The sequence below is a fragment of the Aythya ferina genome, assembly GCF_964211825.1.
Source record: "Aythya ferina genome assembly, chromosome: 26".
Taxonomy (NCBI): Eukaryota; Metazoa; Chordata; class Aves; order Anseriformes; family Anatidae; genus Aythya; species Aythya ferina.
In genome coordinates this window covers 2280372-2306938 of record NC_140324.1, presented here as the reverse complement: position 1 = coordinate 2306938, position 26567 = coordinate 2280372, and the positions used below count along the sequence as shown (strand labels likewise).

The window sequence follows — 26567 nt, the reverse complement described above, 5'->3', positions numbered from 1 at the left end:
GTTGCAGGAAGAAGAGAAGCAATTGCCATTGCAAGGCAAGGTCAGCTAGGGATGGAAATGATACAAGCAGACAGCATGGATCAGCCGCAGGAATGCAAAAACAAGCTCTGGGACTGGCAGAGGTTCACACAAAAAAGAGACACTGCAATAGAACTGACCCAATTTTCACATTTGCCCTATTTTTTGGCAACTGAACATAACTCACAGCCCTGAGAGCTGCCCAAGCTAATTCTCTAGTCATGCACAGTATCCTTACACAGCCTTTACCTGATAGAGTAATCCTCCTCGGGCTTCCTACCAAAGAACACCTGTAGGGTTACATCAGCCTGTGGCACGTAGTTTCTATGTGACAGGGTTATTGTAGTGCTCTCATTTCACAAACCTTTTTCTTCTACTCATCTGTCAAAGGAGTAACTTAAGACTCTTTAAAGAAGGACTACAGTTCTTTAAAACAACACCCTTTGAAAGCTGGACACTTTGTGCAATACTTAGCAAAAAAATAACAGAAAATAAAAAACAAAACAAAATTTGAGCAAAACAAAATCAAATTTAATGTTCTTAAATGCAAAAGTAAAAACAAACAAAAAACACAAAAAAGCAAAAGAAAATTAACAGAAACAGAACAACTCAAAGTTTCAAGGCAGTCTGCAGAAAACTTGGGGGATTAATCTTTAAATCTACAAATCAAAGGGTTTTTTTGTTAATATCTAACTTGCAAGTCGTAAGTACTTTTCTGCTGAGTGTTCAATAAGTAAAGCTAGTTGTCAAAACAAAATCCTATTAAAATAGAAAAATCTAGCACTCATTAGAAGGGATGCGAGAAATACAATGCTCAAATGTTTATAAATGTTTTTTCTTTACAAAACAGAACTACCAAAGGAATTCAGACTATAATGATCTTTGAAAATGAGTATCTTGCTGCATTATAATGTACCAGTAAGTAGTGCACCATGCATTAAATATTTGGACAGAAGAGATTCAGTTTGATAAAGTAGCAACATATATTCACACTTTTTTGGAGTTTCATTTTGACTCTGAAATCTTCCCGGAGTTTCTTTGAAACTCTTTGGTCCATTCCTATTAGAAAGTGGGCTTTAAAAGTAATGTTTCTAAAACCTTTGAATTTGACAACTTGGCCACTGCTCAGTGTGCAACTTACCTCATCAATGGTGTTAAAAGTTATGCTGGCATGCTACTACTTACAAGACCTTGACTTTATAAAGCCTAATCCTCAACTATATGTAGCAATGAATATTAATTGATAAAGCAAATTTACTGTCAACTAAAACATTAGTATTTCTCAACTTTTCTTCCATACTAGTGAGTCTGGGATAAAGAAGGTCAGGGGAACGGGTAGGAAAAACAACAACATGAAAACAAGAAAAATTAATTAATTCAGCCTGATAGCTTTAAAAAGATTCCAGTTTTTGCAGACAACATTCAATGGAACAAATGTTAGTCTCATAAGTGAAAGCATGCTTCAATTTTACCACCATCCAGAGGGTCTAGTTAAATGCAATCTACTTAAGATTTCAGGGGATTTTTTTTTAACATGTTTTAAATGAAATAACTTAAAGTAACTTAAAATTGGTCTAACATTGTGGGATTTCAAACATTTGAACATGTCAGTTGCATCCCAGAATATAAAACCTTTTTCACTTCTCATTTAGACTAAGACAAACACTTGTGAAAATTGGCGCAAAATGAGTTTTACACTAACAAAAATGTTTCAACTTCTGTCACTCAATTATCTATTCCATACAAAAAGCACGAGCAAGTTATTTGTGGGACTTGTTGGTTTTGAAGGAAACCTGTAAGATTTTGTCCCCCAGGCGGTAGCCATTAAGACTTGCTATGGCCATTGCAGCTTCTTCATAGTTTGTCATGGTCACAAAACCAAAACCTTTGCACTTGTTGGTGTTGAAATCTCGAATAACTTTCACATTGGTAACCGCACCAAAGGGGCCAAACATCTGCCAGAGGATTCCCTCATCAGCATCTTGACCAAGGTTGTAGATGAAGATACACCAGCCAGAAGATGCGTTTCCTGGAACATTTACACCAGAAAGCCCACTCATGTGATCTACACCCATAGGAGAGAACCTAGCAAATAAAAAGCACAATATTTCATGTAAAAAGTTCAATTCAATTAAGCAAATTAACTTGAATGGGAAGCAACTGAGAATGAATATTTTCTACATGGACATCAAAACTGCCAGAAAAATGTTTACCCATTCAAATTAACAATAAACCAAATTGACAGCTGCCAGGAAAAAAAAAAAGTTAAGTATTCCAAGTACTTTTCTTTATCAATAGGGAACTATAATTAGAAATAGGCAGGCCACAGAACAGTTGCAAGGCAAGTTTATGTAATCACCTTCACAGGGGACCTAGATTGATCTCTGAAGCTCAGCTAGGCTGTTAAGAGCGTTCCGTGGCATCAATGCAGAATTGCTTAAATGTGAAGTAACAGGCAACACCTCCCCAGAGGCCCCAGCTTGCTTCAAGCCACCCTCTCCCATTTCTTTTGCTCAAGGGGGTTGCATCCAATAAGCCTCCTTTTCTTGCCTCTACAATAGCACATTGGGAACTCCTAAGTTAAGGGTTTTCTTTGGGTTTCGCTTAGGAATAGAGTTTGTGTGTGTATTAATTTCAATTTCTTTCTGCGGAACAGAAGAAAACCTACTCCCTTCTCCACCATAAGGCAGCAGGTGCAGGCAAACACTCCCAATACCAGCAGGTTACCGAGGAAGCCATAGGCATGCACACTCTCAGCTATTAGGTAGCCAAGGAAACATTAGCACTTCCTCAGTCAATTCTCGGTAGCTGGGATGCCCCACATTTCTAGCTACAGAATCTAAATTTTGGTTTATTATTCCTTAACACCAGTTATGCAGATGATCTAACTGTGGTAGCTTTCAAATATAAAAAGAGTGAACCACTTTAAAGTGTACAGTTTTAAAATTCAAGTATTTCTGGTTTTCTTCTTATTCAGTTGACACCAACTTCGTACTCTGAAAACTCATCTGACTTTACTGAATTGGACTTTTTAAAATCACCTACCCGCTCTTCCTAAATCTAGCCCCCAGCTTAGTAGCCCAGCAGTAATTCTGATTAACAAAAAGCAAGTAATTTTCCTTTTTATGTCTTGCTTTGTGTTCTTTTCTTTTCTCCTATAACCCACGTATCTAATTCTCCTTTCATCTTCTATTCCTGGACTCCATCCTAGAAATTCAAAGCTTTAGAACATTTCAATGCAATATTATGGTTGCACAGCTAAGCACTCAAGGGTCACAAAAATCATGTGGAATTTAAAGTAGAAAACCTCAGCTGGATCCCTTTTGCTCGTGTATTATTTAAAAATGTGAGGTCACATGATTGTAGAAATATAATTATACTATACCAGGGGTTCCCAAACTGTGGTGTACCACTCGTGATATGCAAACCACTTAAATGCGGTACACGTGCTGCTCTCTGCCAAGAACATGGCGGTGGCAGATCCTGATTCTCTGCTGACCTGGAGAAAACAGGGAATGGATATCTGGGCAGTGAACACCACTTTCAGTGCCAAGCACTTCCCCACTGACTTCTTCTTGCCCTGCATAAAGACAGGAGCTGCTCTTGCCTTTACAGAGAGGAGAGGGCTCAAGGCAACGTGAATGAGAAGGAAGGGGAGCAGAGCTGCAGCAGCACACACATAGAGGCAGGGAAGTCAGCTCACGGTCAGTGTGGTGCTTAGGTGGGTGCACCCATACAAGAGAACCACTAGGTCATCATCTCCCCCAGCCCAGGCTCCCCGGTGCTCCAGGAGAGCTCACTTCTTTGGACACCTGAGCGAGCAGACCCTCCTGTACCCAGAGGGAGCCTGCTGGTACAGACACCTTCCCCTCCTTTGCACTGTAGCTTCTGCTGGCTGCCTGGGGCCAGGAGAGCTGCCACGGCTCAGCCAGGCTGCAGCTCAGCTCCCTGCCTGGTGCTGGTGTTTCTAGAGCACAGTGCGGACACACCTGAGCTCATGCTGCACATACTCACTGCTGCTGCCACTGTTGGCCAGCCCCGAGCAAATCCAAGTTTGGGAATCCTTGTACTATAGTAAAACTGAAAAAGCAGTTAAGAGTATCAGAATGTGAATGAAATGTGCTAACCCATGTGATTTGATGATTGTGACATCTTATCTACCGAGTGTTCGTTTTGCTTTTATGTGAAGATGTTCCTGTGTTTGCATGCTTTACACACTTGGTGTTTTTTTCCCCAGACACCTTCAGCTCTGTAACGTCTTTCTGTTTGAGTAACGATCTATTTATGTTAATTCATATCTGCAAAACGTTCATCTCAACAGATCACCAATCTTGGGTTCTTGTTCACATGTACAAGGAGCAGAAAAATCACTAAGCTCAGAACTGCGTGGTGTTGGTTCCAGCAGACAGTGTAGGGCTGAACCTGCCCACTATGAAGCCTTGCGCTCTGCCCACAAGCCCAGATCAACAGGTCATCAAGAACTGAAGACAACTGTAGCAGAAGTGTTTTGGGGTAGAAAGCAGGCAGACAAATCTAAAATACCTACTACATGCAAAATGATTTAAACTAGCAAGTTCCTCTGTTCTTTGAAGACACTAATTTTCCATTAATTTTCAAACATTCTCCTCTTTCAGCTTTTGACTTGCAAAATTGTTTCAGGTTTATTAAAAAAAACAAGGTAGAGACACCCCTAAAAGACTTGAAAAGGCACTTGAAAAAAAAAAAAAAAAAAGGCACCAAACACCACCATAGGAAATACCACAACACAATCTCTCTTAACCAGATCTAACGTGACTCTCTAAAACAAAACTATACTTTGCAAATATACTTTAAAAATAAATAAATAAATAAATAAAAACACCTTTCACAGGAGTTTCTGGTTGGTTAAAAAGCAACCATCAAAAGAACTTGCAGAAGTGTCAGTAAGCGTGCTACAGGACTAGACCTATAAAGAATTCTAAATCTAGACTTGCATCCAGCCAGCAGAATCGCATAGTGTCACAGACCTCTGCCACTGGTGCCAACGCTCACACAAGGAGTAGAGCTCCTGCTGTGATTCAGCTGACCTGCTACGTCTCTGCTTACCCTGGACTAACAGCCTGACAATACGGGAGCCAGGAGATCTTGCAGCAGCCTGGGATAACAGCCCGGACCCAGCCTGGCAAATAGCAGTGGACACACAGTACCTCGTTGCCCTACAGGAAGAAGGTTTTTTGACACAGCAATTTTAAGTATACCTTTCCAAGGGTCATCTTATTAAGGATGTTGAAAAGACTAAGCCTGACTTAAATAGATAATACTTAAGCTCACACAGATGCAAGACACTTCAAAGAAAATTAAAAATACTTCATTAATATTGTTATTTGGATAACCTCAGCCTTTCAATTTTTGCTGGTATCCTCATTTTTGTTATATTTTTGTATCATCTCCCTCGTATTGTTTTTCCAACCTTCCCAGAGCATCTGTAAAAGACGTTATCTATGGCCGGTTCTTTTAAGTCGAACTTCTACCAACTTGAGACATTAAGCATCAACGCAGCGTTAATATTTTTTATTTGCAAGCTTTTACTTTGTAAGCTTCTCATTGATATGAATGCCCCTTTGCTCTACTCTTATGAAAGACACTAACTCATTTAATACATTTTAGGAATCATTTTAAACATGCTAGAGTACATTATCTCAGAAGTGACGTTCTTAAACTAAAAATTTATTTTTAGTTCTACGGAAGTCCTATAAATTCTTTTTGCTGAATTCTTCTCACTGCAGTCTGAGAACAACTATATACAGCATCACAGGTGGGAGAAATCCCACTGCTTATATAACGGTAGTTAGGCTAATATTAAAAATTTCATTACTGCTAAGTTGCCCTTTAACATAAGCTTGGCATTTTTTTTTCCTGCTGAATCATTCCACAAACAACAGGAGTTAAACCAAACTAATACCGGTCACTTCCACTGTTTTCCCTCAACGTTTTTTTTAATATCCCAATACAGATAGGAAGATCTACTGTGTACAAAACAGGTCTTGTTGAAAATTAATTGATACGAACTTGAAGCCTGAAGTAACCATGTATTTAACCCAACAGCCAAATTTCAAAGAGCAACACCAATTGAAATAAGGGCTTTCAGCATCACATTCTTCTAGAGCTTTGATAAAACACTACTCTGGACAAAGTCCTCTTCTGTGCGGTCCCCAGTCCATGTAAGATGCATCCAAGATACAAATTGGATTACCATTGAAAATGTGAAGATAACTTCACTGAAGTGAAACAAAATAGATGCTTGGGAGCCGTCCAAGCACTGATGCCAACTTAATAGTTTTCAAGGAGTTTGTGAACTGGATGTAAATGCTACCTAGCCATCAGAACCAGAACTCCTAACTGTTCTACCTCTCTGGTTTAAGGTCCTTACACCTACAAAATCCTCTATATTGTCTAACAATATGGGGCTAAACAATGTAGACTCATTATATTTCCTATTGATTAAAGGATTATCAAGGAATAGCAATTCCCCTTCAGGCATCCTGGAGTTAATTCACAGGCTTTGATATCAACAGAAGTATTCCTATTCCAGAAGAGAGAACTGGCTCCAACTCTGAACAAGTCTGAAAGTAAAAAAAAAAAAAAAAAGCTAAACTGGGAATATTTTCAAGATTTTTTTTGTTGTTCAGTTTGTTTTCTTTCCCTTCTTCTAGCATAAAACCCCAGTGAACTGTGAAAACATCGGACAACTAGGGGCCTTGGTCAAGATTTTCAAAATTCAGTCGTTAACGTCAGCAGTGTTCAACACCTAGGGATCCTCTGCTCTGCTTAATTAAGGAAAGCTTAGACTCAAACCCTTGGCCCAGATGTTTTCATCTGCCCTCCAAGCACAGTTCCATGTTGCAGCATCATCTGTTCTGGATGGAAACAGAGAGGCTTTTGGACCATGTACCAGAATTAGGAGGCCAACTCAGCATGTCAGCAGGACAGGACACTAAGACCAGTTCCTGATGTGAGCCATAAGCCATAAATACCACAGGAACTAGAAAGGATTAAGAGACCATTAAGCAGAGGGTCTGAGTGATATCTGTAGGAAATTAATAATTACAAATTAGAGATACAAAAGGCTTAATCCTGGATTTACAGAGGTATGATGGAACAAGATGGAGTGTAATCAAAATGCCAGTTTAAAGTATTTAGCCTCTATGTGGCAGTGAACACAAGTGCAATTTATACAGACTGCTTCTCTGGAAGCAGCTTACCCTTTCACCGTACTTTGTTCACTCCAGAAAACAAACGAGCCCTGGCCCAAGGCAAAGTTCCTAAGTTTTACCACAGTACGAATAGTTACAACTCAGTAAGTTCAGTGTCCTTTAAGGAAGGCTCACTAGAAAAGACTTGCAGTTAGCACCAAAGGTGAGAAGAAAAAAAATAGGGCTGTGGAATGGTGGCTGTGTTGGGCATGTGTCTGCGCATGCACGTGTGACTGAGGGGAGGAAGCATTTCAGTTCTTGCAAGTCTGTGACAAGACATTAAGAGAAACGGACAGTTCTCGTCTTGAAGTCAACTACTGAAGCTTAACCTTGTCTCCATAATGTATTCCTACATAACTCCTACATAATGTATTCCTTAACCCAGAATTGCTCTACTATTACCTCTGCCAACCTGCGGTACTGAAAAATCTCCACCAGCAAGCTTACAGCTGGGAGCAGAAGGTGACCAGAACATGTTGACGGATGAGCCCTGGGAACAGTCTGAGCTACCAAAGAGGCGATGGAACAGGAACACCATGTTTTCTTTACTCTTGGGAAAAAACACTTGTGAAAACCCTTGCCTGTGAAAACTTAGCAAAAGCACACTAATAATATTAATACTGTTCTTAATGGCACAAAGACCGATGAACAACTCGGTCATTACAATTTAGTTTCACCTGAACTATAAACAAACAATAGCCATTTTTACTAAGTGTCCATTACACGACAGAATTAAAGTTATTAGCATTCACATTCAAAATAAAGATACCATCTGCGCTGCTTATCCTGATGCACCTTAATTCTGCTGTAAAACTTAAGGGGAAGGATGATGATGAATACATCCCAATTATAGTAAGGATTGAAAACGTGAGACAAACCTCAAGATTTTCCTAGGACCATGAAGCCTCTAGCCAACACAGCAGATAGATGTGCAAATTTTGGAACAGTTCGCCTAACTGCCAGTAATACTTAATTTCATTAATTGGTGTGGCTTGGCAGGTTTGAGTGCAGAGATCTAGGTGAGTGCTTCAGTAAAACACTCTTATTTGAGGAGCTGCCTGCATTCAACTTGCTTGTGCTACAGTAGAAGAGAATCTCAGAATGCTTGAAGAGGGCCCGGACCTCTGGAGGTCCCCTGGTAAACTCGAGGCAAGGGGCACCCACAGCAGGTTGTGCTGGACGGGTTTTGAGCATCTCCAAGGATGCTCTCCAGGCAACCTATTCCAGGGTTCAATCACCCCCTACAGTAATAGTTTTTTTTTTTTCTTATTTTTCCTGTAAGACAACAGCTGCCTGTGAAGTACTTATTCTCACTGGAGCCACATTATGCCTAGCTGTTCTTAGAATGCACAGCTCTGCTGTGATCACAGCAATACTGGAACAGAAGTACTGCAGAGGATTTCTTGAGCATTTTAGTCCAGATTTTGCTGAGCTAACCAGGTCTCTCTGAGGAGAAAAAAAAAAAGTGTGAATTCTCAACAGGGCAAGACTACTCTCAGAAAATCTCCATGAACACATATCATTAAAGGAAGCCAATTACTTGTTTGCAAGATAGTAAATATAATGCATATTCCAGAGCACAGTCCGGCTATCAACATCCTCCTTTAGGCAACTAAGGCAAGTCAAATTCAAAGCAACTAAGGCAAATCTCTAAGGCAAAACGCACAATATCTTTCACAGCTCTGGAAGCAGACAGGATGCTGCAATTACCCAATAATCTTCCTGAACTTACAAGGCCTTAAGGAAACAACACCACACAGCTCAAGATGGAGGTAGAAAACCCACAGAATCTTAATCAGAAAGTTTTCTTAACTTAGTATGACACCCCCCTGCTGGAACCAATGGTTCAGAGCTTTAATTAAGTTGCCAAATTGTATCTACATTCAGATAGATGGACTACAGAATGGGGATCTGTTGAGACAGGCATCTGTGAACACCCATCTGGAACGTGCTACTTTATTATCTCACTACACACCAAATTGTAGAAATGCACACCTTAGTGTATGTACCTTCATGTAATTAGCTTTAATGCAAGTTTTACAAGTAAGATTTTACTTTAAACATCTTTTAATTCAACGATTTATTTACATAACACTGCCGGACACGTAGTGCACTATGTATTCAATCACACATGCTGCAACGAAGAGATTACTGCACAGCTGCAAGAGTACAGTTTCCCAGATGGACACGGGAATAGCAGTACAGCCTTAAATGCATTATTCTTCCTAACCTACCTGAATCTTTGCGCCTGGTGATGAACTGGCCCTCCAAACCGTCTAGCTGGTGAATGACACAGCTGCGATAACAGTGCCACATTTTTGTTCTGGTTAGGATTGGCTGCAAACTTCACTGTAATGGGTTCGGAGGAACCTGGGGGTTTGTGACCATTGAAATTTGTAATTGCCTCTTCTGCTTCTGACCTTTTGTCAAACCGGATAAATGCGACCCCTCTGGACAAACCTTTTAACCAAACCAATAAAAAAAAAAAAGTGAAGTTCAGGATAAACTCAAAATAATTTTGAATGTAAAAACAAAATGGTTAAAAGTTTCTACGGTCACAGCTTTCAAGTTCTCTGCGTTTACTAACGGTTCTTCAGCAGCTAGAGAATAAAGCACAAAATTAAGAAACAAAAGACAAATGAACACATTCATTTCAACTATAATTACTAGAGTGACTAACACTTATAATGTACTAAAATAAAAATCCAATACGGTAATATTCCAAGAAAACCAACATCAAATGCCATTTCCATTAACCCCAAAAAACATTTTAAATTAATACACCCTCAAGAAGAATCCCACTGAAAGAAAATGAATCACAAAACCCCTTAGCTTTGATTACTGTATCACTAAAAAGCATTTGCAAACAAAATTTTCAAAACATTTTCAGCTTTCCAAGACTAACATGCACTCCAGTTCACAGACTATGGCATGAAGGTATAACTAATAAAGTAGTTTAACCTACTGTAACAAAAAGATCACAATTTTGTCTACGTTATACTCATTACTTCTAGCTAGTACATACCTTATTTTTAATTCATTAAGTACTGAGTAAGAATTACCTATTCCCTCCGTAATTATATTGAAGCAATTACACGTGCATCTTGTTTCTATTTCCCACCACTGGCCATTAGATTTTGTTATCTTTTTGATCAAGGTAGAAGTTACGCCTTATCAGATCTTCCCCCTTACTTCCCCTTCTCATCTGTGACTAATCTGGAAATACTGCTTACCACAGGGACGTGAAAAGGGTACATTCTGTTTAAATTTCATTCCAAAGCAGATGATATTACGGATAGAATAATTCCAGGACTTTGCCAGCTGTACTTCAGAAAGGGCTGTATCAAATATTTTCATATTGCCTCTACTAGAGGCTCACACAGAGCTATCTTCAAAGAAAGCTTCAAAAGTTACTTCAACTTATAAATTACGAAGTTGTTTCCAAGGCAATTGGACATTACTTCCTGCAATTTTAGAGAAGGAAATACAGCAGGACAAAACCCTGGTCATATGGCAAGCATGCTGAAGGGAACCCATCCTCTACAATGCCCTTCCTATAGACCCTTCTAGGGGCATGTTTTCTTTTGGGGCACTGGGAGAACTTCCAGAAACAACAACTCGTCTCATTTACTCAACGATGTCAGGTATGCAGTCACACAGAAAAAGCCTGCTTCCTAAGTCACTGCACTTTCTGAAGAGAACATCTGCAGAACAATGGTGGAAGATGCATTTGCAGAAGCCACCCTGTGGCTAGCACCACCTGTGCAAGTGGTATTCCTAACGTCACCTGGAAAGCAGTCTACCTGGAGTTCTTGGTGATTACTTTTAAAACAGGAGACTGGACCAGACCAGTTCAAATCAGAGCTGGTCAGATGATGAGCTGCAGTACAAGTCTTTCTGTGCCCTGTGCTGCAGAGGTACAGGATGGCAGCAGCACCCCCAGTCAGCAAGGGCTACCCCAAAACCTGGCATATGGTTGCTTCTCCACTTCCATGCTGTTCATCTTAGCACTTCTCACTTGATTTATCAGTTTTCATTTAAAATACAGTATTAAGTCTCAAAAGCTGGAGGACAATCTCTGCTGAAGGAATGTCTGAAAGCACAAAGGAAACTTTGTCCCAGTTGGGCCCAATTCCAGATATGAAATGCAAATTTTTAAAGCCAAGGCATGGCTTCGTTCTTGAAGGGAAAGGAAACCTAGGCTCTGCATGCATAACTGAGCTTCACAGTGTAAACAGAATACGTTCTTCAAACAATACATAATTAAGGTTCTGCAAGCAAGATGTATATCCTGTGAGCTGAGGGAATTGGACAGCATCATGCCCCAGCACACTCGATAAAAGCTGTATTTATTCCTGGAAATATTCTGATTGTATGACTTCTGTCATCTCATTTTATAGCCCTGTCAGAGACGCTAGCTATCTCCACTCCACTGGCAACCACAGAACGGTGACTCTTTTGGAGACTTTTATGAGTAAGTTTAGTAAGCTCCTAAAGCCTTTTTCTTGCTTCTACCTATAGTTCTAATCCAGGTAACTAGCTCAGAGAGACAGAGCCATATGGATGCCAAAATGAGTTCTTCTCTAGAATAGGAAGGATCAGATTCCCTCATCCAGTCTTGAAGTGCCTGCAGTGTTGGTACCCATACCCCCTTTAGTCACCTCAGACTTTTACATGCAACCACATTTACAGTGCAATCCACCTTATCAAATCAAAACACTAAGAAGTAGGTGCCTACACAGGAAACCAATTCCAATGGAGATATTTATGTTGTAGACTTTGACATTTAGTCAGACGAATCTCACCAAAAGTTGCTGATGACCTACTCTAAATTACAGTGGATTCTTCAGAGTATCAAAGCTGCTGCTCCTCACACAGCTTGAAAGCTGCTGCTCAACTAATGTACATGGAAGTACATACTGCTGTGTATAAACGTTAATCTAATTCTAGTAATTCCACATTTATCATTGCACTAATATAGCACATGCATAATTCATAATTCAAAATTCATACATGACAAATGAGCTGCTGGAAAAAAACAACTCAGAAGACCTGAGGTTGCAGGATAAGTCATACTCCACAGCATAGCTGTTTCAAATAATTACATAAGAAATTAAAACTGTCAAAACACATTGTAGCACCAAGTCAGAATTAACATTATAAAGGAAATCCTTTGTGAAAAAGTAAAACAAAGAAAAAAAAACACATTGGTTTTCTCCTGAGGTGAGTGCTTAACTAAGCAACTTCTTTTTACTTCAGAGTTTGTTTTTTTTTAAAGCACAATGCATTCAGAAAATTCAAGAAGGTAGTAATTCATATATGAAGCTTATTCTTCTGGTTAGCAGTAGCCAGAGGATAAGACACCTCAAACATTTTTAAAATATCAAGAAACTGTATGAGTGAATTCCAAGTTGATGTGAAAGACAAAACACACTGGTATTTTTCTTTTTAAATATTTGACTATAGCCTGGAATTCACCTGTGAGTAGCAGCTGCACTTGTGTAAAGTAAACTTAATACCTGCAAATTACAAGCAGATTGCCCAGGCACACACTGCACTATACTCACACAAAGTGTCAGAGCAAGAGGAAATTTGGCAAATCAACATTTTTGCTTGATAGAACAGATAATAAAAGCATGGAATACATTATGAGGTTTAGACTGTAACCTAGCAAAGGAAGCAATGTAAGTCATTCTGTGTGAAAAAAACAAACAAACCAACCCCACATTAGAAAAGGACAGCTCATTAAAATTATTTCAGTGGTTAATACCGGATGCCATGGTTAGTTTGTGACAGTTAAATTAGTTTAAGAGCTGCTAGTCCCTGAAGAGAGACAAAACATGCCATACAGTACAGTTTTGTCTAGCTAGTGCAACAGAACTCACCTGTGGTTTGATCCACAAGCACACGTGAGTTGATGATGCGTCCAAAACGTGAAAACATATCTTCTACATCTTTTTGCGTCATTGACCTCGGTAGTCCACTAATATATAAATTAGCATCCTTGATAACTTCAGAACTTGGACGAGCATAGGAAACCTTAAAAAAGGTTAATAATTAAATAAGGATACATTCAGGGTTTAAATTGAAAGAGTAGCTTATTTTGTCATAAGTCGCTTGTATTTATTCCTCACTAAACAACGCAGGCATTTTTTATTGTAGTTCAGAAGAGGTAAATGGGTAGAGGAAAATTACCAGAAGGGAAAGAAAAGTCATGCTGCTATACAACTCCACTGCTCTTAGGTTCATCCGACAGATAAACAAAAAAACAGCACTGCTATAAAAAGCCAGCAATAGACCAGTGTTTCCAACATACCCGTTATGTTGAAGAATCCCTGTCCAAAGTTCGGAATTCAATAGTGGACCTATCAGTTACCACAGCTCACACCAAGAACTTGTGCAGTCAGTCTATTTTTTGAGTCAGAAAATTTATCAGCTGCAGTGCAGCTTTCTACCTTAATTTCTGCTAATAGAGAAAGTTACAAAAATGATTTAAGCAGGCATGGTTTCCTGGGCATAAAGTACCATTATATCCAAGAAGGAGTGCATGTGTATTAACAATTTAAAACAGATTGACTTTGAGACATAAGAATTCATTCCAAGTCATTGTTAGGCTTTTGATCTTGGCTACTTGTACTATAATGGTGGGAACAAAAAACGAAAACAAAAACAAACAACAACAACAAAAGCAATCTTTAAATACCAAGCTGTTACAAAACCCAAGTGACTTAACAGCTCATTTCACTACTCTGCTCCCACAGTCAGTCTGTCTTGCAGCGGGACAGCACACAGAACTCACCACCAGAACGAACAAGCACTCTAAACAGATTGTAAGTTTATTATAGTGTCATTTTCACAGAAAGCTGAAAAATCTCTACATCCTACCTTGATAGTTTTTGACTGAAGTCTGAGGCCATTCAGCGTGTTTATTGCTCGTTCAGCATCTTTTGCAGTAACGTAGTTCACAAAGCCATAGCCTAAGCTGTGTCCTACACAGAAGAACAGTTTTTAAATTAATCCTTACACAAGAAGGTTATCACTACCAAAACTGAAGGAAGTGAAAGCAAGAAAAAATGAACATAATCCATCCAGTAAATACTTAATATGCCACAGAACTTTCAGATGATGCACGCCAACCTCGAGAAACAACTCAAGGCTCCTTCAAACATCCTCAAGAACAGTTTATCTCAGATGGCTGCAGACCATCCATCAGCAGTAGAAAAATCAGATCTGAACTCTTGTCTCATGAACTTAACGTGGATATAACAAAGACATGAATTTAAGCCAAGTTCACAAATACAAGCTCTTGTATACAAAGAACAGAAAGCAAAAAATGTGAATTGATGAACCCCTGGGTATGAAGTCATCATACTACACGTTTCTGTGTAGCTATTTCAACTCCTGGAGACCACAGGAAGGGTTTTTATTTCTTCATACATTCATATAGCTAATAAGCAGTAAGCATCCCAAGCACAGGATAAAGCTGAAAAGTGAAAAAATTATCTTCAATGCAGATACTTCATGTACTTTAAGTTTACCTTAAGTCTTACTAAAAAAAAAATAAATAGTAATAGCATAACTTTAAAACATTTAAGGCAAAGGACACTTAATTGGATATTTGTTTGTTCTGCTTCCGTATATTCAACCTCCACAAATGCTCCTATCAGTTATAACAGTACATAAAGTCACTCCAGGTTGCAGTTTCCCAACTGTTAGAGGCTATCTTATCACTGCAGGCCTAAAAATAACTAAAATCCTTTCAGACTGTCTTGGCACCTCCCATCCAAGAGATGTTCCTTTTTCAGACTCCTCCTAGTCCGACCTACAGAATGCGTGAGAGAAAACTTTTAAGTGTGCAGAGGAGAACGTGCTATTTTACTGTAATACTATACTACTGCTATCTTATTTACAGCTCCACTGATAGGCTTGAGAACAGTAGAAAATGTGGCTAAACATTAGAGTAAAGCATTCTCTTCTGAAATACAGCCCTTTTTGATTACATGGCACGGCTCCACAACAGTCCCAGCTGCCAAGGCAGTTTCCTTACGCCTTCCAGACATTTCAGAACACCACATCTACAAAGATGAGTCGTGGTAACATCCTGGCACGAAATCTCAGAGTAACTGAAGATTAACCCCCCTATGAAGACTTCAATCAATATCCTGGTAGCTTATAATACCCTGTGGGTATTGAGACCTACCAGCCTATAAGCAGCACAGGACGGAAGGAGGCTCCAAATAACCTTCTGCACGTTGTTACCAACAGCACATGGGGCAGACGGAGTGCAGCTGGAACAGCACAACTGCCTGGCACGTCCCCTGTTCACCTGCTTTGTTGTGAAATGTAATATACCAATAACTCATCGAAACCCAAATAATGTCGCAGCCTGTTTCTTAATACACTTGTTGTATAAACAGTCCCAGTTAATTTTTACAGCCTGCTAAAGCTCTTAAAAGAAGCCAGATCCACTTCACGTTCATGCCTCCTAGAGGAACGACATCCTGTTCTTTGACAAGGCATTAAAACATCGCCACTAGCACAGACCAAGCTTTTGTAATACCAGGCACTTCTGTACAATTGCAAGAGCAAATTAATCTTTGATAGCCAAGTACAATTTAATTCTACATAGGAAACAAATAGAATGAAAGACCTTTGACAACATCTTCTGTACCTTTACCTTTCAAAGAGCTACAGATGACAGTGGCTAATAGAACAGAAAATGCACATTATTAAGAAAATAACAAAAAAGCACGTAGGTAAAAGAGAGATACGGCTGTAAAACCACAGAGATGGTCAATCATTTAGATAAAGTGTGGTTAGCCTGGCTAGTGAGGTCCTAGTAAAGATTTTGGAGACAGGCCCTTAAAGATCAGGGAAATAGCAGACCTAGCCACCCTCTCCTGGCAGGGTGAAGGCAGGAGCCCGTGCAGCGTGGATTTGTTAAGCTGTCCTTAGTGCTCTGGGTCACAAAGCCCAGGGGCTCGGTGCTCTGGCCAGCAGAAGTGAACGTCCTTCCCCATTTTCCTGGGTAAGTCCCCAGAGAACAGAGCAGGCAGACCCTCTCGTGCAGAGCCTCAGACAGCCTGTACGTTTATGCACCGTTTGAGATCAGTGACACGGAAGATTAAGCTACTTAGTTTTGTTTTTATCCCGTATATACGTGTTCATAGATACGCAGAACTGAAAGAGGACCACAGGATCTGGGTCAAGCCCTTGCAATCACAGGCTGTCCATATTCCCCTTCCCTAAAAAGGGAGCTTCACATGAGCAGTTAGGTTTTTGTCCCGAGGACTCTGATTGAAAGCACGATCTGGAAATCCCTCCTCTAATGCTCTCCTTTTCTAAAAGTTGGCCTGAGTTTATCCCCACCTCACTTATACCCACTTGTTCTTGTGCAAGTACCATCCTTTCACTTACACATGCTCACACTTTCAACTGTCTGGTTCCCAAAATACGCACTCAGGGACCATAACCCCCTCAACCTTCTGTCTTGGTTTCACCTGAGCCAAAATTGTTCTTTTCCACTTCCCATTTTATACAGGTGGCTATTTCTATCAGAGTTTGAATGCCCTGGGAAAAGAGGGCAGGGATGGAATGGGGTTAACAAACAAACATAGATAAAACAGCAGGGGCTGAGAAGGCATCTAGCAGATGGCAGGATTACAGCAGTAAGTTTCTCATATCCCCAGTGGTTACAGTCTCACTAACTTCTTAGTCACCAGATAAGAAAGCACCTATTACCTATCATCATCCCCTACAAGGGCTAGGATACTGACCCTCCCCTCTTCCTCTATACTTACCACCTTTAAATGACATCAGTGGAATGTGATTTTACAGTCCTGAAGTGTTAGAAAAGCTAGCCTACACAAAACTGACTCCAGCTACCAACTTATCAGCCTCAGCCATCTCCTGCCATTCGGGTCTTGTTTTTGATCTCTAACCAGGCTGGATCTCACCCACGACACCAAGAGGCACATTCCAGATCTCGAGGGGCACGTTGCGTACCTCAACACATCGCTCCTCAGGAACACCGTCTGCTTCGTAATTGTGCAATGCATTCCCACCTCCTAAGAGCATGAACTAGCTTCCTTCAGGGTATGCCAGAAAAAATAAGGGACTGGCATTTACACAATGTAATGATTTATGTCAAGTGTTTGTCTCAGGCAAGGCGACGTTATTTGCTTTACCAGAACATTAACAGCCTCCTAGAAACCTATTGTGCAAAAGAAAGCTATTCCATAACATTTCTCAATCTATTTTTAGTGGATAGTAATACAAAAAAAAACATTTTTCCTTATACATAAAATGTAAATCTACTCAAGAGACCAAAAAAAAGCAAACAAGTAGGCCCTTATCTGGATGAATAAATTAACAAAGTGATCAAGAAATCTCATTTTAAACAAACTGCCATACTCCTTCAGGATAAAGAATCTAGTTTTGTTCCCATGATAAGAAGCCCTTTCATGAAAGAGGGCACTCATTTTCTTTCTGTGCGTCACTTGGGTTTCTGTCCATGTCCTTGCTTCCTCTCCCTGCTGCCTCAGACACACGCCTTCAGTCCCTAGGTCATTTCTCATTCCCCTCCTGCTATGGGCTGACAACTCCGGTTTCACTGGAGCCCAGTACAAGAACAGAGCTGGTGCTTGTCTTCCTCCCCACTGCACAGCGGCTGCCCCTCAAAGCAGCAGCCCCGGATTCCCCCCATCCTGCCCTCCTCAAGGAAGCCGAGACGTAAACCTGGCCCCACTACGCCTTCGGCACCAAGGCATTTCAGTTCTGAATTTGTTTTCTGAACTGAGAAATTCTTGCTAACCCATGAAGTCTTGTGAGATTACATAAATAAATAAAAAGCCCAGTAAACAACGCAGGAGGATGGAAGAGATGCTCCCAAGACGTCACTGAGGAGCACAGGGTGTCTTGGGAACAGTCAGGTTTTTTGTTTGCTGCTGCAAAACATGCTGTGAGTGGTAAGCTGAAATATGCACGAACGCATCGAGCACTGCCTTGTCTGAATGCAGACATCAGTGGGCTGAAATGCACAACTCTCAGCAGTGGCTCCGCAGCTTCAGAGGATGTGAACAGCTAAAAGTGCACTGCACGAGCTTGCTTCAGTACACTTACACACACATCAACTACAGAAAAACATGAGCACACCTGCATCAAGCTTCAGGAAAGAAGTCCTGCTAACGTAGAGGTAGAGCAAGGTAGGATTGCAGAGCGGGTGACCACAAGGTTATCCTCACCCCCAGGACAAGCGGTGCTGTGCACATTGCACTGCCCTGCACTAGGTACACGTGCCAGCTCCTGCTGTGAAAGAGCAATGTGCTAGCAACTCTAAATGTGGTGACAGAAAATAGCAGCTGGGCTTCCCTCTGCAGCAGTGCATTCCTCTGCTTTGTTAGGTCAACCTAAAAAGGCATTCAGTTCTAGAAATTCAGTTCCTAAAAATTAAAAATAAGCCATTTCAAAACAAAGCTAACAGATTCTCTCTGAACACTGCAGAAACTAGAAGGGGTTTCAATATAAAAGGGATCAGGTATGATACATCTTCCATCTGCTTCTTCCCCCAGTTTTATGTCCTTTGCACACAAAAGGTACCCGCTGGACACCGGCACAACACAACGAGCTCTGAAGCCGCTCTTAAATGCTACAACCTCACGTGGCAGCGCTTGTTTTTACTTGGCTGACTTCTGCCGTTAAGATTCACTTAAAAGACAGATGCTAAGAGGTACACGTCTGTACTTTACAGGGTATTGCCACAGTTTGCAGGCTTTGCACCCGAGCACCTTACCTCCTCCTACCTGGAAAGGCCCCGGAGACAAGGAACTGCCTGAAGCCTTAAACCTGGAGTCAGGCCACTGTTTCTGAACGGTGTTGTTATAACAGATTCTGTTAAGTTATAACAGACTGCTGTCAGTTTTGACACTTTTATGTACACCTGTGCTAACAAGAAAATAAAACAGGCTTCGGGAATTTCCAACCCTTTCATTATGGGAAAAAAAAACACAACACTTCAATTGGAAAGCCAAGAACAAAGCTCGCCAAGAACAAAGCTCAAGAATGGAAGGTGCTAATAAGCTGATCCACAGCAAAATAAAGATAATTAAAATTTTGGTGGACTACTGTCTCTTATCCTTGCTATTAATAGAGATGAGAGTATCCTGTCAGGTGTTGAAATAGAGGAAGGAAGACTGAACCAACCCAGAGCATAGCACTGATAATTTGAAGTAACTGTGGTTTTGAACTTCTGTCTAAAAGATGCGTACAGTATTTCAAACGCAGCCTGTTACAGCATACCTAGAAAAAAAATCTTAATAAAAGCAAAGCAACATTTTAGGTGCCAATGGAACGAGCTACTGATTTAATGGGAAGGATACAGACCAGCTTCCAGTCTCTCAATAACCTTCTGTCAAAAGCTACTGTCATTTCAACAGCAACTGGATGTCAGATTGAGGCAGGGTTAAAGCATCAGCCTCCAGACCTGACCACACGCAACGAAGTTTTATTTGAACTCCTGCAGCGTCCATACCAATTGACCCCGGTGAGTAACAATAGCCATGGCTTTTGTGTTACTCTCCAGCCTAGCAAATCAGGGGCTTAATTGAACAGCAGTTCTGGCAACACCACTGATGAAATGGTTTGAGTGGAAGAGAAACCACATCAGAGCATGCAACAAAGGCACATGAAGTTCACATTACAGCAAAGCTCCCTTGCTCATCCTCATTTCCAGCCTCCTTCCCAATCACACATAGATTTTTACATGGAGGAATTACTGCTGTAATTACCGAGTTTCTTTATTTCCTCAAGTGTTTGTGGTAACTGCTTACTAAATTGGTTAATTAAAGAATTAAAAAGCTCGTAATTAAAAGAGGAATTCAAACCCAAGCAAGCAGTGCGAGTTGACCAGCCACCATTTGCCGACTCCGTGGGAGCATGCCTCAGCACAACACACACTACACAGCTTCATCCTGATCCAACTCATTCTAAAAGCTGTCATCTATAGAGCGAACAAAGCACAGGACTGCCAAAAAGACCTGAAATAACCTGCCAGTGACTAAAACCAGTGTTTTTGCTTTAGAAATGCTTATCCCTGAGGGCAAAACATTGTCTTCCAACTTCAGTGTTCACTAGCCAGGGATGCTGCTAATAAGGGTTACTGGTTTTTGTTGGAGGAATCCCTGACCCCTCGGCAGCTTCAACACAAACCAGAAATGCAAAGCTGCCCATAGGCAGTGGATATGCTGACAATTACTTCAGAGCTAGGTCACCCATATACGAGCACAGACACCCATATACGAGCACAGACAAACTACTGCATCTTTTTCACCACTACGTCTTCCCCCATTACTCAAATTTGATGCCACCCACTTACCGGTGAGCATTATTTGGTAGCTCCACAGCCCTTCTAAGAACTCCTTTGAGGAACCCAACAGAGACATTTCTTCAACTCCTCAGCTTGGACATGATGCTGAGGTGCAAATAATGTCTTGAAGCAAACAGGGGAGACACAAATAGCTCAGGCTGCAGGACTTGCCCTCATCAATCCATCCACACCCCTTTGATCACCCAACACTATTTCTCCCACGTGGCTGGCAAACACCCAGCAGAAATGCAGCCTGGCTGCCACAGAAGGTGTCAAAGCCCAAGCACGAGAGATGGCTTAATCAGAAACCAGTGTTTGAAGATATACCAAAATCTCATTAATCTCACTAGGTCTGGAAGGTGGTATTGGATGCTAAGGACTGGGAATGCTGTTGGGTTCAAACCTACCAGAATAGACCAACCTAGAACTCAGGAAAACAAGTAGACGTGTCAGCAGAGCCTGGCTAAGCAGGGAATTCGTGGCAGAGCTCCAAGGCAAACAAGCAGCATGCAGGAGACGAAGAGACAGCCTGCAAGGAAAGAAATTTAGAAACAGTCCACTTGGTTTCAGGGAAGCCAAAACTGAACTGAAGTTGAGACTTGCAAGGAAAGCCAAAAAAAAAAAAAAAGGAAAAAAAAGAAAATCGGAGGGAAGAGTAACTTTGAAAGGTCATGGGAACTAGACAAGGTCCCCAGCAACTGCAGATGGATAAGAGCTAAGTCCACCTTCAAGAGAGCCCAAAGAACAGCCCAGGTCACCACAGGCTGGTTGGCCTCACTATGGTTCCAGGAAAATCACGGAGCGAGTCCTCCAGGGACACGTTTCTGAGAAGCATGGTTGGGTCAGCACGAACATCCCAGGGACAAACCATGCCTGCCCAACCTGACTGCCTTTGGACAGGAGGACTGGATTTGTGGACAAGGGAAGAGCAGTACCTGCCATTCTCTTCATCTTCAGCAAGCTTTCCAAACTGTGCTCGATGGAGTCATGGTACAGAGCATGGCGAGCATGAGCCAGCAGTGCACTAGGACACAGAAGGTTAAGGGCACCCTGCATCATGCTAAGCAGAAGGAAGCATGAAGGAAAGGGAAAGGATCATCCCCCCTCACTCAACACTCACTAGACGACATCTGAAATACTGCTCACAATAATTCCTGCGCCCAAATACAGGAAAGACATCAATGACCTGAGGCGGGCTCAGCTAAGGACCACCATGACGCTCACAGGGATGGATTTCCAAGCTTGGATGTTTTCAAAGCCAGACCTAGAGTAACCCGGCCTGACCTTACAGCTCACTCTGCTCCGAGCAGGATGCTGGATGTAGGTGGCCACCCAGCTATGGTCCCAAGGACAGAACGAGGAACCCTGGGGTTAACGTGGCCTTGGGGCCTTTCCAGTTCCACCAAAGGCCTTTTTGTGCCAACAGTCTATATGCATACTTCACCTCAGTAGGGACGTAACACACCTAAGGATTTATGAAAGGTCTACAGAAGGTAAGGAATCCCACCTTTATTCTCCCTCACAAGACCATCTCCCATTCACAGAATCACTTCCAAATTCTGAGTTTATTTCAGTCCTGAAACCAAGGCCTGGACTTACCAAGACCACTCCACGGCTAGGAACTCCAATCCTGCCAATTTGCAGCAGACTAGTTATTCTGTCACACATTTCTGGAAGCACCCACTCCTGTTCTGTTTTCAATTGAGTGAATTTCCAAAGGTTTCCATTTTTTTTTTTTTGACATTTTTTTTGTCCCCTAGCCTCAGGGGATTATGCTACTTTCCAACTCCTCCTGATGTCCTTCAGCCCTAGTTACCTCTGCACCAGCTTTTAACTCCTTTCTCATTTTAATATTCAAGATACCAGCCTCAGTAAGGAACGTGCCAGCCCTGCAGGCACTGCCTGACTTGGCTTTGGAGTTTTTGTTTTCCATACCACAAAGGTTTTGTTTCCACACCATGAAGCATCCTTACAAAGACTGGAGGAGGGGGGAGCAGCTTCTTGAAGGACTTCTCTCAAAACCCGTTTTTTGGAAGCAAGCAACCATTTTAAAGTATTCAATCACCAGCTTTCAGATGTAACAACAGAAGGGCATCATTCTCCACTGCAAATCCATGCTGACCAAGCCTCCTCACAGCACCATGCTCACAGCATACTCGTGAGAACACAGCGAACACCCCAGACCTTCAGCAAAGATACAGATGATGCATCTCAGCCTCTCCAAAATCCATCTGAAGCACAAAGCCCACAGCCTGATCCAGTCCCCCCAGGTCTCATCTTCCTTTCTTCAGCAAGGTCCTTACAACTGGCTTCATCAGTGATTCTCCTAAGTTGCTTGAAATGCACCCGTTCTGGCCCATTTATACTACAGTGACCACATTAAGTCCCAGAAAACTGGAAAACATGAAGCATGTCAGAACTAAGAGGTATAGCAGCTTTAGCACAGGTACTAGAATAGCACCTTATTCCTGAAGGGCACGTTCACATTGCCCAACAAAATATTCTAGTATTGTACTCAGAATTTTGATAAAGGAAATAAGTATTTTATTAACCAGAGTAACTTCTTCAAGCTACAATTAATCATTCCGAATTTTAACTCTTCTGCTTCATCTCCAGTTTAATCATAAATGCTGTCCAAAACTATCGTTGGTCATACAGACACCCAGAGCACTGCAGAAATCCCACAGAATCAGGTTGTTGTCAGGCCGAGGGCAAAGCTCCAGCCAGCTGGACAGCCTGGTGCTGTGCTTAACTTCTGCCCTGTTGTAAGACTGAAGTGGTTGGATCGATGCTACCTGTAAGCATACCCCTTAGGGCACAAAGGCAAAAGCTCAGGTTCTACACAACTATTTCCAAGATTTTTACCCTTTATAAGCTCCTATGGTCAGTGTCAACACAACAGCTCAGTACTTTTCTTCCACAGTGACCAATCTCAGCTTCATTATAGTTTCTATCTGAGCCAATTCCTGCTTCTACTTAAGACTTAAAACTTAAGACAAACAGTCACATTTATGGGAGTCTAGGGGCAAACCAGTGTTTAGCAGGTTCCGAAAGCCTGACCTTCAAACAGCTCAGGATAACGTCTGGAATTACAGCAACGTGGCCTCTCCTCCATTTGCAAAATAAATGGAATTTGCCTTGAAACAAAGATTACTCCAAGCAATACAAACAGACGCTTCAAACAAAGAAGTCAAAAACTACAACGCAAACTTGACCTAAGTCTGGTCTTAACCTGGATCAAATGAACAAAGAGACAGCTTCCAGGGATATCGCTAACACCACAATATTTAAAATTTTGACCATTTGCAGTAATAGTGCCAGCTTTAAATCCTGAAAACAGAAGATTTAGTATTAGATGTTGCTTTAATTTAATGAAGCCCTTCCACACATCCATCTCTTCTATGTATTCTTTTTATATTTTCTCCTTTCTCTCATTTCCATGACATTTTTCTATTGAGATTTAATTTAAGTTGCTCCAGGGCTCTTCTTCCAGATGAACTGCAGTCACATCCAAGATGCTGTGAAGTGAAAAGGATTTGTAAAGTGAACACAGAAAATACCAGCCTGTGGTGTTCATGCACAATTCTGGGCCTGATTTCCTGAGGAAGTCTTAGGGGAAAAAAAATGCCTTGCCCACTTACCGTAAAATCTGATTTCTTTAAAACTTTAGGACAGATTTTTTTCATCAGTGGTTAGAATGAAAGCCTGACTACTCGATAAGCCATGGCCTGAAAAAAGTCCCCCTTCTCCATTTAAGAATAAACTTTTCTAATGACATTTTGTTCCTGTAAACATTATAGTGCAAAACCCCGCCAAGTGTTCAGAGTCAATACGATCGTAGGTTAAGATGAACTAAATCCTTATTCTGCTTCTCCACTGGAAGAGAATTCAAGTGCTGTAATGTGATGCAGAACAGTAACTCCACATAAAAACATATTAAGAAACATTAGAGTACAATTAAAGATTTTGCAATACGGCTTATTTTTTGTGGTTTGGTGGGGGAAAAGAAGAAAAGCAAACGAATTGAAGATGTCTGCTCTTGTGAAGCAGAATATTTCATACAACGGGGAGCACAGCTAACTTGTGTTGGCCTTGGTGACCCTACGTGCCTACATAAGGTAAGGAGGGATACTGAGCATGAATATACTTACACCCCTCAATTTCTCCAGAGAGCAAGGATACCAGTAACGTGAAGGCAGCAGAAGTCACCCTCCATTATGCCAGCCCAGATGTAATGCTTACAGAAAACATCACCAAGGTCCCTCCGAATGGCAGCACAACCACGTGCGGTATCAGCTGCTCCTCCCAGCGTTGTACAACCTGCAGACCCGCTGTGGGTGGGCTCTATCAAATTTTTAACAGGATTGCTCCCATCACTGAACATCTCAGTACTTCATTAGTGACTGGCCTTCACCTGGACTTGTGCTGAAGATCACCAACCTCAGAGACTGGATTTCAATCCACCCACAGGTCCTTTACACGGTGACACCAGTCCTCCAGCAGCTCTAAGACCATCTCTCCCAGCCAGCCTACGTAAGAGGCGCCAGGCACCCCCTGCAGCCCAAGACCTGCTGAGCTGTACCCTCACTGTAGCTCTTTTACAGTCCAGGCCTCTGTAACCTGCAGGGATGGCTGCTCCAGGGACTGCTGGAGAACACACAGCACATCACCCCACTGCCGAGCACACAGGTTGGTCCCAATACAGTCCCTACCCTGATCCGTGCTGCTTTATCTGTCTGCAGTGCTCTGGGAGCTGTGCTCCAGGCTGGACCCAACCAGGGGTCGTCTGGAACAAAAGCTCCAACCCTACACCTCTTATCGAGGACAGCTGACAGAGCTCAGAGCTGCTGGAAGCCAAGGTCTCCTCCAGCTGTCCTTCCCTGGCAGCTTCACACATTCAAGTTCCTCAAAGGGTTCCCACCAGTCCTTTGACAACCCACAAAGTTCCCCAAACATTCAGAAGCAGAGCCCAGAAACTGCTGCACCCGCTGCTGCTTCTGCTGTGCTCTGAACACACTTGAAGTCAGGCAGTGTTTGTATTAGGGATATCCCCATACCCTTGCTAGAACTCAGTTATTACCTCCGAGGTAGTTTACATGGCCAACCTGATGATAAAGGAAACCAAGTGAAGCCGACAAAACTAGAAGGGTGTTAACTTCTTAAGTATTTGGCCTATTTATCTGCAAACTGTTTGCACTTCTCATTAAGTTAACCGCTGTTGCTAGGTGTTCTGGAATGTGCACTTAAAGAAATTGCATACCAGTAAATGTGATTAAAAAGCTAGAAAAAAAATCCAGGATAATGATGCATTTCAATTCCACAGTTAACAGCAAAAACTGCACAATACCGTAGTTGTTTTCCATGCAAAAGAGAACAATTTCAGCCAAAGAGAATACTTGAACACTTTCCACAAGACAAGAATAATTAAGAGTTCTGTTAGTAGACTGGAAGCCACTGCACTAGCAAAGTGAGCAATCTCCCCACCACGTGAGCTGGAGCTACTTACCGCCTTTCAGCATCTGAAGGCTGTTGAATTAAGCCCTCCTCCCCTTTATGCTTTAAAAGCTTAGGGGCACCATTTATTTCTGGTTTAGGTTGCGTATTTTCTATGAAAGGGTCTTCCAGATAAGATCTTATGCAAGGGAAAAGGCAGTGAAAAGATGCATGCACATCAGTTCCTATAATTCCAGCTATCAAGTGATTGTTTTGATCCTGTAAGCAACAGGTCACGTACACTTGCAGTCCAAGTGAGCTAAGATGACAGTATTCTTTGAGAGGGACTTGATTTCTGTACGCAATCGTGACAAGTCATCACAAAATGTCCCATCTACTCCACATTTTTCAGCAGTGATGGAGTGCTACCTTCATCCTTTATTGCTGCTGATCGAGGTCAACATCAGTGAGCTCCGTCAGACCTCAAACTTGCAGAAGCAAATGGATTGCCACGAGGAAGC

General features: G+C 41.6%; 1 protein-coding gene and 1 long non-coding RNA gene across 9 annotated transcripts in view; both read right to left on the bottom strand.

Annotated features, from left to right (window-relative positions):
• Positions 1 to 527: 527 nt before the first annotated feature.
• The window catches only part of ELAVL1 (ELAV like RNA binding protein 1), a 40698-nt gene continuing 14658 nt past the window's right edge, over positions 528 to 26567 (bottom strand). For 4 of the 8 annotated variants that reach the window (XM_084498650.1, XM_084498651.1, XM_084498652.1 and 1 more), the window contains exons 3-6: positions 14136 to 14239; positions 13136 to 13289; positions 9485 to 9710; positions 528 to 2103 (exon numbers count right to left, since the gene is read on the bottom strand). In XM_084498650.1, the coding sequence (XP_084354776.1) occupies positions 1779 to 2103; positions 9485 to 9710; positions 13136 to 13289; positions 14136 to 14239 (809 nt within the window). In that variant the 3' untranslated portion in view covers positions 528 to 1778. Of the gene's footprint in view, positions 2104 to 3403; positions 3518 to 4032; positions 4099 to 9484; positions 9711 to 13135; positions 13290 to 14135; positions 14240 to 26567 lie in introns of all 8 variants that reach the window. The other 4 variants (XM_084498646.1, XM_084498648.1, XM_084498647.1 and 1 more) reach the window with 2 other exon arrangements.
• On the bottom strand, positions 4186 to 9478 carry LOC311423985. Its single transcript, XR_014685958.1, has 2 exons — positions 6950 to 9478; positions 4186 to 6620 (listed from the first exon to the last, which is right to left on the bottom strand). It is a non-coding gene; the product is annotated as an uncharacterized lncRNA (long non-coding RNA).